Source organism: Melanerpes formicivorus, unplaced genomic scaffold, assembly GCF_026170545.1.
Source record: "Melanerpes formicivorus ecotype bairdi unplaced genomic scaffold, bMelFor1.0.p_v2 SCAF_53, whole genome shotgun sequence".
NCBI lineage: Eukaryota > Metazoa > Chordata > Aves > Piciformes > Picidae > Melanerpes > Melanerpes formicivorus.
The window spans coordinates 3,565,536-3,577,941 of NW_027142405.1; the positions used below are offsets into that span (position 1 = coordinate 3,565,536).

The 12,406-nt window shown below is 43.2% G+C and overlaps 1 protein-coding gene across 2 annotated transcripts in view; it reads right to left on the reverse strand.

Moving 5' to 3' along the window:
• Positions 1-1,965: 1,965 nt before the first annotated feature.
• Positions 1,966-12,406, reverse strand: part of MBOAT1 (membrane bound O-acyltransferase domain containing 1) — a 69,037-nt gene continuing 58,596 nt past the window's right edge. Inside the window, exons 10-13 of one of the 2 annotated variants that reach the window (XM_068160851.1) lie at positions 9,865-9,929; positions 6,265-6,397; positions 4,970-5,121; positions 1,966-4,111 (exon numbers count right to left, since the gene is read on the reverse strand). In XM_068160851.1, the coding sequence (XP_068016952.1) occupies positions 3,979-4,111; positions 4,970-5,121; positions 6,265-6,397; positions 9,865-9,929 (483 nt within the window). In that variant the 3' untranslated portion in view covers positions 1,966-3,978. Of the gene's footprint in view, positions 4,112-4,969; positions 5,122-6,264; positions 6,398-7,899; positions 8,687-9,864; positions 9,930-12,406 lie in introns of those variants that run through there. The other variant, XM_068160852.1, reaches the window with a different exon arrangement.

The following is a 12,406-nucleotide window of genomic DNA, read 5'->3' on the forward strand; positions in this document are numbered from 1 at the left end:
CCCATCCCTCCATGGCCTTGGCCCAAAGCCAGGAGACATCTCCCCCAGTTACCGGCTGACGGAGGAGGAAGAGAAGAGGAAGTGCTAGACTCCACACTGGATCTTATAGTGGTGCAAAGGATTGTGGTATGAAATACTACATAATTTCCTGTGTCCACCCCTCTGGGCTGGACTTCTGGACACAGGAAGTAAACATTGCAGGGGGGCACCCAGCTCAAAGTGTAACAACTTTGTGTTTCCAGTCCACAAAGGAAATTGCCAAGTTGTTGATTCCTTAGATACCAGATCAATAGTTAAGCTGAAACCAAGTTTTACTCTTCATCCAGTTCTCTCTCCTAAGTGCATCTCAAACTGTAGCTCGGTTTTAATGTAGACAAGTGTGATGAAAAACAGCAGCTAGGATTTGCCTTCTGTCCAAGGAAGTGATGGTGTCTCTTTGGTATCCCTACATTTAAACCACAAACTCCCTCAGTCCAGTACAATCTACGTTTTTCATTTGTCTGATAGTCCTACGTTTTTCTCTTACAAACCATCGAGACTGGGTTTGTCTTTAGAATCTCTCTAGAAGTTTCAGCTCCTCACCACAAGGAACCCAGAGAGGGATTGGGAGCTTGTAACACGTTGGCCATCACAATCATGTATTTTAATTGCTGAAGCACACCCTCAGATTCTAGTATTCCAAGTAGACACTAAGTAATACAAAGCCAGTACTCAAGCTCACAACATCCCACTTTTATAACTTGAATTTCTGCTTTTGTTCTTAAAATTTATATACTCCTGTACAAAGCAGACACATGTTACTAGCACAAGTTTCTCTAAATAGTAGTGGCTTTTTGCAGTCTTTCTATAAAACCAAATTTTCTCTTCTTGAGATGGAGAAAAGAAGAGGAAGACTCAGTACAATGGATTGAGAAAGGCAATACCAAGGCTATCAGCTTTTTCTCAAAGGAATATTTTTACAGTGATTTAAATCCACTCTGTGCTAGCTCTGCAGGACTGCAAGGTTGGCTAGGTGAGCTGCCTAGCCCACAATAACATACTACAGCAAAGATTTTGTTTCCTTTTTCCCTCCAGGTTTAAGACTAATTCAACCAGCAAGTCTCCCTGCAAAAGCAATGTTTTAAAAAGACCATTTCAATTTTAATTTACATAACATATCACATTAAATCCATGTGATCAGTTCTCATTGAAGCCCAGGATTCCTGTTTTCAGGGAGAGGATCAAGATGACAGGAGGACAAGAGTTTGCTCACTACCCCTGATGAATTCATCACATTGTAGAAGCTGAAACGATAACAGAATTTGATGGCCTTAAAGTTCCACTTACCAGAGACACTACCAAAAAAGCTTGTACTGGCCTCCCTTGAGCATACAGTTTGGGGAAGGGCTGCAGACCAGGGCACAGGCTATACAGGTAGATCTCAGGGCACAGAGCAGGAGATACAAACCCACAAACCCCTCTGAGTGCATTTATTTTCCAAATGCAGGTGCTAAAGCCAACCTGCTGGAAGCATCTGCCTTCTGCAGGTTTGCTGAAGCCCAGAGTTAATGTGCATTATGCTGGCTCTGCCAACACACATACCTATTTGTTCCAGTTTCTGGAGGTAAACACAAGATGGCTTCAGCTGATGGGATCCCAGGACCAGCAGCACCCAAAGCCCCATTGTCCCAGGGGATGCGCCCTGGTTCAGCCTCCATAGGAAAAAGGAGTGGCACAGCCAGATCTCAAGGGAAACATTAGATGCCCAAGTGGCAACTAAAACTGCTGTCACAAGGACACTTGCACAAATGAGGACTGTCCATGTCAGAGACAAGCTGCCACAAAAACAAACAGGGGTCGTCATGCCACCATTTCAGCAGGAGCAGGACATAAAGCCCAACTGCTGCTCTGCAATATCCAGCAAGGGATCTCAACCCCATTCACCCGTTTCTGCAGTAGATGTTTGTGATTAATAATGCCAGGTGGTGACACAAAGCAATTTCTTTATTCAGATCAAACTTTTAATCCCATCTCACCTGCTAAATAAATTATCAAATAAACTCTCCCATGAACTATGCTCTAAATCATGAGGTGGTCACAGAACAAAAACTTCCCACCAGAGGGAACAAAAAAAAAGGGGCAAAACCAAAAGACTAAGCAAACAAAAAAGTCACCTTTTTTGTTTTGCTTTCACCACTTTGTTTCTCCCCAAAACATTAGGATTCTGCAAAATCTTAGTCTGACACAAGAATCAGAATGCCATGAACAGGAGATTCTTTGCTCAATCACACATCATTTAAATCATAAAGCCACACCAACACTTCAACAAGAGAATTTCTTCTACAAAACCCTGATAAAAACATCCCTGGGTAACAGACATTTAAAAGGAGAAAAAAGTTTTAGTTGGCTTTGATGTGTCATATCAGTCTGTTTTATTGGGGTAAGTGGATTTTAAAAGAAGTGTAATATAAAAATCCTGGCACAGCATTTTGCAGCAGGTCATCTCAATGTACAAGCTTGTAGAAATTAAGCCTCAAAACACCCCTGTAAGCCAAGGAATTTACAAGCGAGGAGACTTGCATCAACATGCTAAGTCACATATCATGATCATACAAGGACTTGGTCTTGACTGTTGTGATGATCATTATCATATCACATCACAATATTCTGTAGAGAATGATTTATTATAACCATGATAAATTACTGTTTGGGTTGCATATTAGTGTTATCCTGCTGGGAAATCACCCCTCCATAAGAAAGGATGGTTTTTGAATAGAGCAGCTCAATCAGTTACAAATCTTTTTCAGATTTAACCTATAACTGCAAGCTTTAAAATAGAAAATCTGCAGAACTCCTCAGTTCTTTTGATACCCAAATGGAAGTGCTGCATCATGCTAAAACCACAAAGTAAGGCTGGTGTAGCAATGACACCAGCTGCATCGTTAGAGAAGCACGACTCTACAGATGACAGGGTGTATGTCCCTTCTTTTAGTCTAGGTTGGGTTTCCCTCCCTTCTCTTCCTTTTTGCTTTTACTTGACTTTATATTTTGGCTTAGCCAGTCCCCAGTGCTACCAGACATCTGCAGGTCAGGGAAAAGTAAGCAGAAACTCATATCAATTTCTTAGGCAAGGTCACACAGACACATTGTAGCATATGACTCTCCATTTATCATCAATATTAGTATTGCAGGAAGGTTTATAGACCAGTTAGAAAGCACTGGGAGTAGAAAGATAGATGCATATGGACTGGCATATCCAAGATCTCACAGTGAACCAGTAGCCCCCAGTTTCCTCTGTCACAATCACAGAAGCAGACTCTTACACTGGCTAACTGGCAAAATATTTTTGGGGAGGGACCTGTCTTGCCCTCATTACCAGCAGGTATCACACTGAAGGATGTGAAATACCTTTGTTACCTAGCTCAGGCTGCAGTCCCTGCTCTGCAGACTGCCCAAGAAATCCCTTCTCCCTATTTTCCCCACAGAGGCAGAAGTCAGCACCAGCACCTTGAACAAATCCATGCCCACAGTCTTCTACTTGCACCATCTCTTTCCATAGTTAGAGAGTGAAAAACATCCCCTTCCAGCTGTCCACAGCACCAGGCCATCAGGCAGCTGCTCTAAGTATTTGCTAGGTGCTTCCTGTCCCTCTGATCACAAAATCATCGACTAATAATTGCATATCTCTGTAAAAGAGCAAAAATGCCTGTGTGAAAAAGTTTAAATATATAAAAAAAACTTCATAAAAATATTTCTTAAACAGAAAATAAAATGCCCCATGAGCCTGTAAACGTTGCCTGTAAAAGCTCTGCTGACTGGAGTCATTGTCTGCCCTGTCCAGGCTCTTGTCTGCCCTGTCCAGTAAGTTTTTAAGATGACCAACAGAAATGCCACATGTCTGACCCATTCCGACCCTCATTCCACCCACATTCCTTCTTCTTTGTTTGTTTCCAATACAATAATCCAACTTCCCAAAGCTGGCAATTTTCTTTGGAGGCATCATTTGTCTTTGCTTTTAACAGAGTTCTGCATGGCCTGATTCTGAGGCTTTCTTACGGAGTGGGCTTGAGGTCTCATTGGTAACACAAGCAACACCAGGACGCTTAGAATGTGCATGTGAAAATACATAGACCTGGGAACGAAAGCAGAAAGAGAGCATTATGTTTTTATTGGCATTAACACAAATTGTGCAACCTCAGCTATTTCATGAAGAATTTAGTGCTGAGGGATGAATGGAGGAAGTGTGTATCTGATCAAGAAAGCACAAAAATACACCCTTGAATTTCACACAGCCTATGCATTTGGTATCTTCTGGCATTGGTTCTGACAAACTCCTGCATCTGACTCCTTACAGTTCACATAAACTCATGTAATTCAACCCCACACTTATTCAGTCCATCTCACTTTTGATGTTAGAGGATCTAAAGCTGCATTCTGAAGTAACATCCTTCATGCTTAGGACACAAAAGGTTTAAAAAGTTTAAAAGAATAAATAGGGGGAAAAACAATTTCAAGTGTTGAGACCTGAAATAAGTCAAAATGCTTGACTTTTAACCACTAAAGGTCAGGTAATGATATTTACAGAAGGGTTGTATTTCTGAAGGCAACTACTCAGAGATAACTTTAGTTGATCACTATCATGTATCAACTATTATTTCAAGTAATTCAGTATGCACACGATCGAGCAGAAATAAAATACTTAAACCAATTACATGAGGCTCAGGCAGCTTGGGGAGGATGACATTTGGGAGCAGTATGATCCAGCTTTTAACCACAGAGTCACACCTTCCTGTGGTCTCATTTGTGCTACTTTCCATAGTTCTTATTATTCTTGTAAGGTGCTTAATACCACTCTTAGGTATACAGTGCTGAAAAAATTCATGCCCTGGTCCAAAGGCCTACAATTTCCTTGCTTAACAGTGGCTTGGGTTATTTAACAAAAGCCTGTATTTTTGATCTGCAGAATAGCAGTTAAGAGGAGAGAACTTACTTGTAAAACTTAATTGTGGGCTCAACAGCCAGCATAACAAACGGTGCAACAGTATAGCAAACGGCCAGTTGGGTGACAACCCAAGTAAGAACATCATAGGTGATCTTGAGAGGCACTGACGAGAGGAAGTAATGTCTGCAGTTGTTTCTTATCTGCAGGTCAGGGAAAAGCAAGCAGAAAATCATATAAATTTGTTAGGCAATGTCACACAGACACACTGTAGCATGAGGCTCTCCATTTATCATCAGTATTAGTATTGCAGGAAGGTTTATAGACCAGTTAGAAAGCACTGGGAATAGAATGGTAGGTGTGCATTGACTGGAATATCCAAGATCTCGCAGTGAAACAGCAGCCCCCAGTTTCCTCTGTCACAATCACAGAAGCAGACTCTTACCCTGGCTAACTGGCACAGTATCTTTGGGGAGGGGAGTTGTTAATGATTTGATATTCCTTCCTCCTGGTTTTCATTTATTACTGTTTATCAATGGTGAAACAAAGTTACTTTAAATTAATACATGCACATTTATACCTGCAAGTATGTGTGGTTCCCCAGAGATACTGGTTTAGCTTTGCATCTACGAAAACTTCATAAATGAGAGGCAAAGCACATGTTAAGGCTGCATGATCAGCAATCTGCTCTAGTCACTGTGGTTAATACTGATCACTAGTTTAATTCACCTTTCAAACTGACCTGGTTAATTTGTCCATAGCCAAACATTGGTGCTTACCAGCCCTGCTTAACTGGCTGGCTCAGCCTGAAACATCAGCAGTGATAAATTTAATGATAGCGACACACAAAGAAACCTGTTCTGTCTTTGGTGACTCTACCCTAGATGAGGCCCAAAACCAGAGAGACCGGTTTAATGTTTCAGTTGCATCTCCATGAAAGAATTCAAGTTTGGGCTAATGGTCAACTTGCAACAGCTTCTTGTGAAAGACTGTGGTGAGCTGATAACACAGAAATCTGGACTCAGTTTTAACCTTGAATCCCAAGCTCATCTGACTGTATGGACATTGCTGGTGGCACTACCAGCTGTACACCCACAAGGAATTTTTCTTCTGACAGCCAAGGCCAGTATTGCAGCATGTGCAGGACTGGTGTTGGTTGTGACTGCTGGGAGCACTTTGTAATTAGCATCAGTACAGAAAGTATCTGTCAACTTCAACCCTGCAAAGGCATGATAGTGGGCTCACAGCAGGGACAAGCTGCTTGACTATGCCAGTATGATTCCTGCAGTTGACAGCTGGATAGTATTTAGTATAGGCCTTAGGAGAGAACAATGAAAGGTACATACTGCTCTGGCTGCAAGTGTGATAAGGATTCCAGTGAGAAACGTAAAATAATATCCAGGATAGATACCATGCCACAGGGCCGACAGGACAAATGTTAACGCCGTAGGATACCAAGGAGCTCTGTCATAGCAAACGCTGTGAAGACAGAAACAAAACAAGAAGAGGCTGAATACAACTGCACAATGGCCACTGCACTTCAAACCCTTCTCTGTTTTTAAGGGCTTATTCTGTCGTCTTAATGGCCTTACCCTGCCTCTGTTACAGAGCAGGGAATGAGGCACTCTCCATTTAGGTGGAGGGAAAGACAAATCATGCTTGATGCAGCAAGTATTGGACAGGAGCACACTGCCTTGGGTTAGGAACTGGCTGGAGGGCCGAGCCCAGAGAGTGGTGTGCCCCAAGGATCAGTGCTGGGCCCTGTGCTCTTTAACATCTTTATTGATGATCTGGATGAGGGCATTGAGTCCATCATCAGTAAATTTGCTGACGACACCAAGCTGGGGGCAGAAGTTGATCTGCTGGAGGGTAGAGAGGCTCTGCAGAGAGACCTGGACATGCTGGACAGATGGGCAGAGTCCAACAGCATGAGATTTAACACATCCAAGTGCCGGGTTCTGCACGTTGGCCACAACAACCCCATGCAGTGCTACAGGCTGGGGTCAGAGTGGCTGGAAAGCAGCCAGGCAGAGGGACCTAGGGGTACTGGTCAATGGTAGGCTGAACATGAGCCTTCAGTGTGCCCAGGTGGCCAGGAGGGCCAATGGCATCCTGGCCTGCATTAAGAACAGTGTGGCCAGCAGGAGCAGGGAGGTCATTCTGCCCCTGTACACTGAACTGGTTAGGCCACACCTCGAGTCCTGTGCCCAGTTCTGGGCCTCAGTTTAGGAAGGATGTTGACTTGCTGGAACGAGTCCAGAGAAGGGCAACAAAGTTAGTGAGGGGTTTGGAACACAAGCCCTATGAGGAGAGACTGAGGGAGCTGGGGCTGCTTAGCCTGGAGAGGAGGAGACTCAGGGGTGACCTTATTGTTCTCTACAACTACCTGAAGGAAGGCTGTAGACAGGCAGAGGTTGGTCTCTTCTCCCAGGCAGCCAGTACCAGAACAAGAGGACACAGTCTCAGGCTGTGCCAGGGGAGGTTTAGGTTGGATGTTAGGAAGAAGTTCAATACAGAGAGAGTGATTGCCCATTGGAATGGGCTGCCCGGGGAGGTGCTGGAGTCCCCATCATTGGAGTTGTTCAGGAGGAGACTTGATGGGGTGCTTGGTGCCATGGGTTAGTTGTTTAGGTGGGTTGGATTGGTTGATGGGTTGGACACGATGATCTTGAAGGTCTCTTCCAACCTGGTCTATCCTATCCTATCCAAAGAGTGCCTGTACAAATAATCTCAGCATTGACTGCATTTAAATAAATAACAGGACAAAGAGCAGGCATGACTTCTCTTTCACCTTTATACCTCAGTCTGGAATCACACACCACCCTAAAAAACTCTGTCGGTGCATGAAGAGCAAGTGGAAGGACAAAGAGCCATGACTACACCCTTCACTGATGAAGAGAGGCATTTTTAAACACTCCCACAACTGGGAGCTCAAGAAACACAAAAAGCCTGGTCAGCTGAGACAAAGAGAGTTTAATGAAATAATACAATGTACAATACCATAACAGTGTACTTCACAGCAAAAGCAGAAGCCAAGCAGCCAGCAAAAGTGAGTGAGAAAAAACAACCACAGACTCTTGCCCCCAAACATGCCAGTCAGCAAAGTGGAAGAGACCAACACTCCAAACCTGGAAGCCAAAAAAGCCCCCTGAAACAGGAAGCATCTCATGTTACAGTTCAAACTACAAGTCCCATGAATCTTCTGCCCCAGCCAGCCCTTTCCTTATAGAGTGGGCATGACATCTGCATGGTATTGAGTATCTATCAGCTGATTCAGCTTGTTGAACCATGGACAACTTGGCAGATGCTGGGAACAACATGTCGTGTCCAGAGAAGAGCAACAAAGCTGGGGAGAGGCCTCGAGCACAAGCCTCATGAGGAGAGGCTGAGGGAGCTGGGATTGTTTAGCCTGGAGAAGAGGAGGCTCAGGGCAGACCTTATTGCTGTCTACAACTACCTGAAGGGTAGTTGGAGCCAGGAGGGGGTTGGTCTCTTCTCCCAGGCAACCAGCATCAGGACAAGAGGACAGTCTCAAGCTGTGCCAGGGGAAGCTTAGACTCGAGGTGCGGAGAAAGTTCTTCACAGAGAGAGTTGTTAGGCATTGGAATGTGCTGCCCAGGGAGGTGGTGGAGTCACCGTCCCTGGAGGTGTTCAAGAGGGGGCTGGACGTGGCACTTGGTGCCATGGTCTAGTAGTCATGAGGTGTTGGGTGACAGGTTGGACTTGATGATCTCTGAGGTCTTTTCCAACCTTATTGATTCTATGATTCTATGAACAAGAGGGAGCATAATAAACTATTGCAAAGCAGGAGATTTCTGCTAATTTTATCAGCCCAAGATCTCACCCCCAAAATGCAAGCAAATAATACCAGTTCAAGAGCACACTAACCAATCTATTTGGCTACCTGATGTATAACTGAAATGCCATGTTCCAAAGAAATGAGTCAAGATAACACACTTATCAGGAACATCATTTGAATAATGAAAATTAGTAAATACTGACTTTTAAGGTGCATATATTTAACAACAAACAGTTGTGGTAAACACAGTAAATCTGTACCTGCATTTTTGACACCACACTGGCTGTACACTGAGCTTTAATCATGACAAAAAAATGAGTAATAGCAGACAGTTCCATTTATGAAACTTGACATGTAAGGTTGAGGGCTAATGGCTGCAAGCTGGAAGAAGGTAGATTTAGACTGGATGTTATGAAGCAATTCCTTACACTGAGGGTGGTGAGACACTAGAACAGCTTGCCCAAGGAAGCTGTGTATCTCTCCCCCCTGGAAATGTTCAAGGTCAGACTAGACATGGCCTTAAGTAACCTGATCTAGTGGAAGGTCTTCCTACCCATGGCAAGAGGGTTATAATTAGATGATCTTTAAGGTCATTTCCAACCCAAACCATTCTGTGATGATTCTATGATCAGTATAGTTAGCAGTCATGGGTTAAAATCAGATCTTCTCTGTATCCTAAATGGAGGCTCCCTGGCAAGCATCTGTTGCTAACTTCAAGCCAGACTACACCAGGGCTCTAAAGACTTCTCTTCAGTTCTAACTGAACTGGATCTCAGTGACATGGTGAGGCTCACCTCTGGCAGTAATGCACAGGAAAACACAACACAGCCAAGTGAAACAGTACAACAAGAATAATGGAGGCAAACAGTGGCCTAAAAGATGCTATCAAAAAGCTATTATCTTTTATTATGGGAGATCCAACACTCATTTATGGCTTTGCTGCTCATATATAAAATGTGGGCATTTTACATGTGCAGCAATAAAACTTTACAGCACCAAATACCCTTGTACTCCACCAGCTGTTCCAGAAACAGGAAACAATGAAAGAAAAAGAGGGCTATATGTTTATGAGCTCCACCAGTCAGCATTTTTGCAGGCCATCTAGAGGTTTTAGGTCTCACAAGCACAGTACTGTCCCATTACTTACCGTTTCAGCCAGGCAGCTGTCTGAATGTTCCAGTTTTCAATATACATCTTAAAACTTGTTGCAGTCTAAGAAATAAGTTTACATGAAATGTTAGCACTCAAACCTGTAAAAAAAAATCACTTGCCTTTTTAAATTAGACAGGAGATAGACGGAAAAATGTTCATTCTGGTAGCTAAGTGTTGTGAAGTTTGTGCCACAGTCACCAATATGTTTTGGGAGGGACATTAACCAGGACTGACTCCTCAATGCTAACACGTGGCACCCTCTGTATAATCTCACTTTGTTTTGTAAAATTAAACACAGTGTTTGGTTGCTTCTCAAATTATGGGAAATCTGAAAAGCTTTCACGTTTTAAGTGCTTGGCCTTCCTTTCCATTCATAAATGGCTTCATTTTTGGAAGAGATATCTTGCCACACAGTCTGGACCTCCCTAGAGTGCTAATAAACGATGTGTTATGAAAGCTAAAAGAAATGCATTATTTGGAAAAGGAAGGGGGAAGATTGAAAAACACAAACATACAATTTTAGACTAAATTTAGAAGGCAATTATCAGCACAATGCCCAGCTTGAGAAACCAGAGTGGACTCCACTCTTCTGGGAGAACCACCTATACCTCCTCATGAGACCAGTTCCCTTTTCTTTAGGGGACTGCTGGACTCCATTCAGCATCAGTTCCCCTAATCCTGGTCAGCTTCACCTCTGGTGGCTCTGCATCCCTACTCCCCCTTGTCCCTCATATGCTGACTGAAAACTCTGAGGACCTCCTCACCAAAGAGTGATGAGATTCAATGACACCACATTATTTTCCCGTGTCAGCTGAAGGCAAAGGCACACTGAAAAGAGGTACTAAAAGCAAAGGTTTCCAAAAAGTATATACAGATATTTTTGTGCTCCCACCCAGAATCCTGAAGGCTAGCATTTAATTCTCTGTACTTAAGGAGTTAAAATTATTAGTATTTCCCAATGCACTACTGCCATGTTTTAATTGCATTCCTGCACCAAGAGAAGCCAAGAAAAAAGTGATTTCTCTTCCAACTAATATTGTCACTCTCTCTTGGCCTTTCTTAAGCTCCCCTGTTACATTACCAAGAGAGAAAGAAGTCATTGGCTTTCAAAATATTCATGCTGCCAGGGCTCTCAAATCCCCAGCATGGGTTTAGCCACTGTCACATTTTAATGCGCTCACAACTCCTGCCATGTGTTTATCTTTAGGACAGAGTGGGTAATTTCACATTTACCACTCAAGCACCCAATTCTTTACCAATTTTACATATGCAACTGGCTCTACCTGCTGAAAACACATTGTACAGTCACACAGAAGCTTCAGTTCCATTTGTGCATAGTGATAGTTCAAGGCTCACCCTAAGTGAGGTTTATGTAGCCTCTCTTTCTTACCACACATGATCAAATCAATGGAAAGCACTCTGTTAGTGCTCCTGGAAATAATTTCTCCAGCCTGACCTCTATTGCCCACGTGACCAGTAAAGGAAAAAAGGTTTTGAAGAGTCTTGCAGTGGGTAGAGAGGAGCAAAAACTCCCATTTCCTTAATTTGGCTTGATTAAAAAGCATTGCCTACACTTCACTTGCCTTCTTCAAGCGGGAACTGCTCAGCTCATCAAGGCAGGAATCATCCCCTGCTCCCATATCGAACCAGGTATTGATTCAAGTTCTCAGAGTGGTATCTGGCATGCTGCATCAAGGACTACAAAGCATTTCTGGGCTGTGTATTCTGTACCACTCAGGGAAGGATGTATACTGAAGATTAATTAAGGTTAAAAAAGCCCAACAAAACCAAACACACAACAACAGGAAAGGATACTGAGAGAGAACATCTAATGAAACTTCCAGATTTGGTATCTTTCAATGAAGAATTAGAGGGGCTCTTTCATTTTTCAGAAGAGCTTTTACAGCATAGTCACTTAGTCACAGATCACTCACTAATAAAGCAGTCAACTTGTTTTCACCTGCTTTTCCTTTTAAAATCTTAACTACAGAATTACAGAGGGAAGTTCCTCCTCTTTCTAAAGAAAAGAAGGCTGTCTCTGTCACACAAACATTTTCACATCCCCCTGGCATTCACAAAATAGTCTTTGGGGCAAACAAATTACATTGACCATCTTTCACATTAGAGAAACAAACAGAACAGAACTTGAGGTAGAGGATGAAAGGATTGAGTGCCTGTGGGTTAAAATCGGAGGGAGGCCTAACAAAACTGACATCCTTGTTGGAGTCTGTTATAGACCACCCAACCAGGATGAAGAGGTTGATGAAATATTCTATAAGCAACTGGAGGCTGTCTCAAGATCATCAGACCTTGTCCTTGTAGGTGACTATAACCTGCCAGACATCTGCTGGGAACTTAACTCAGCGGAGAGGAGGCAGTCCAGAAGGTTTTTAGAGTGTATGGAGGACAGGTTCTTGCTGCAGCTATTAAATGAGCCTATGTTGTAGGGTTGGGGTCAGGCCCTGCTTGATCTGCTGTTCTCAAATAGAGAAGGGCTGGTGGGACATGTGATGGTAGGAGGGTGTCTAGGGTGCAGC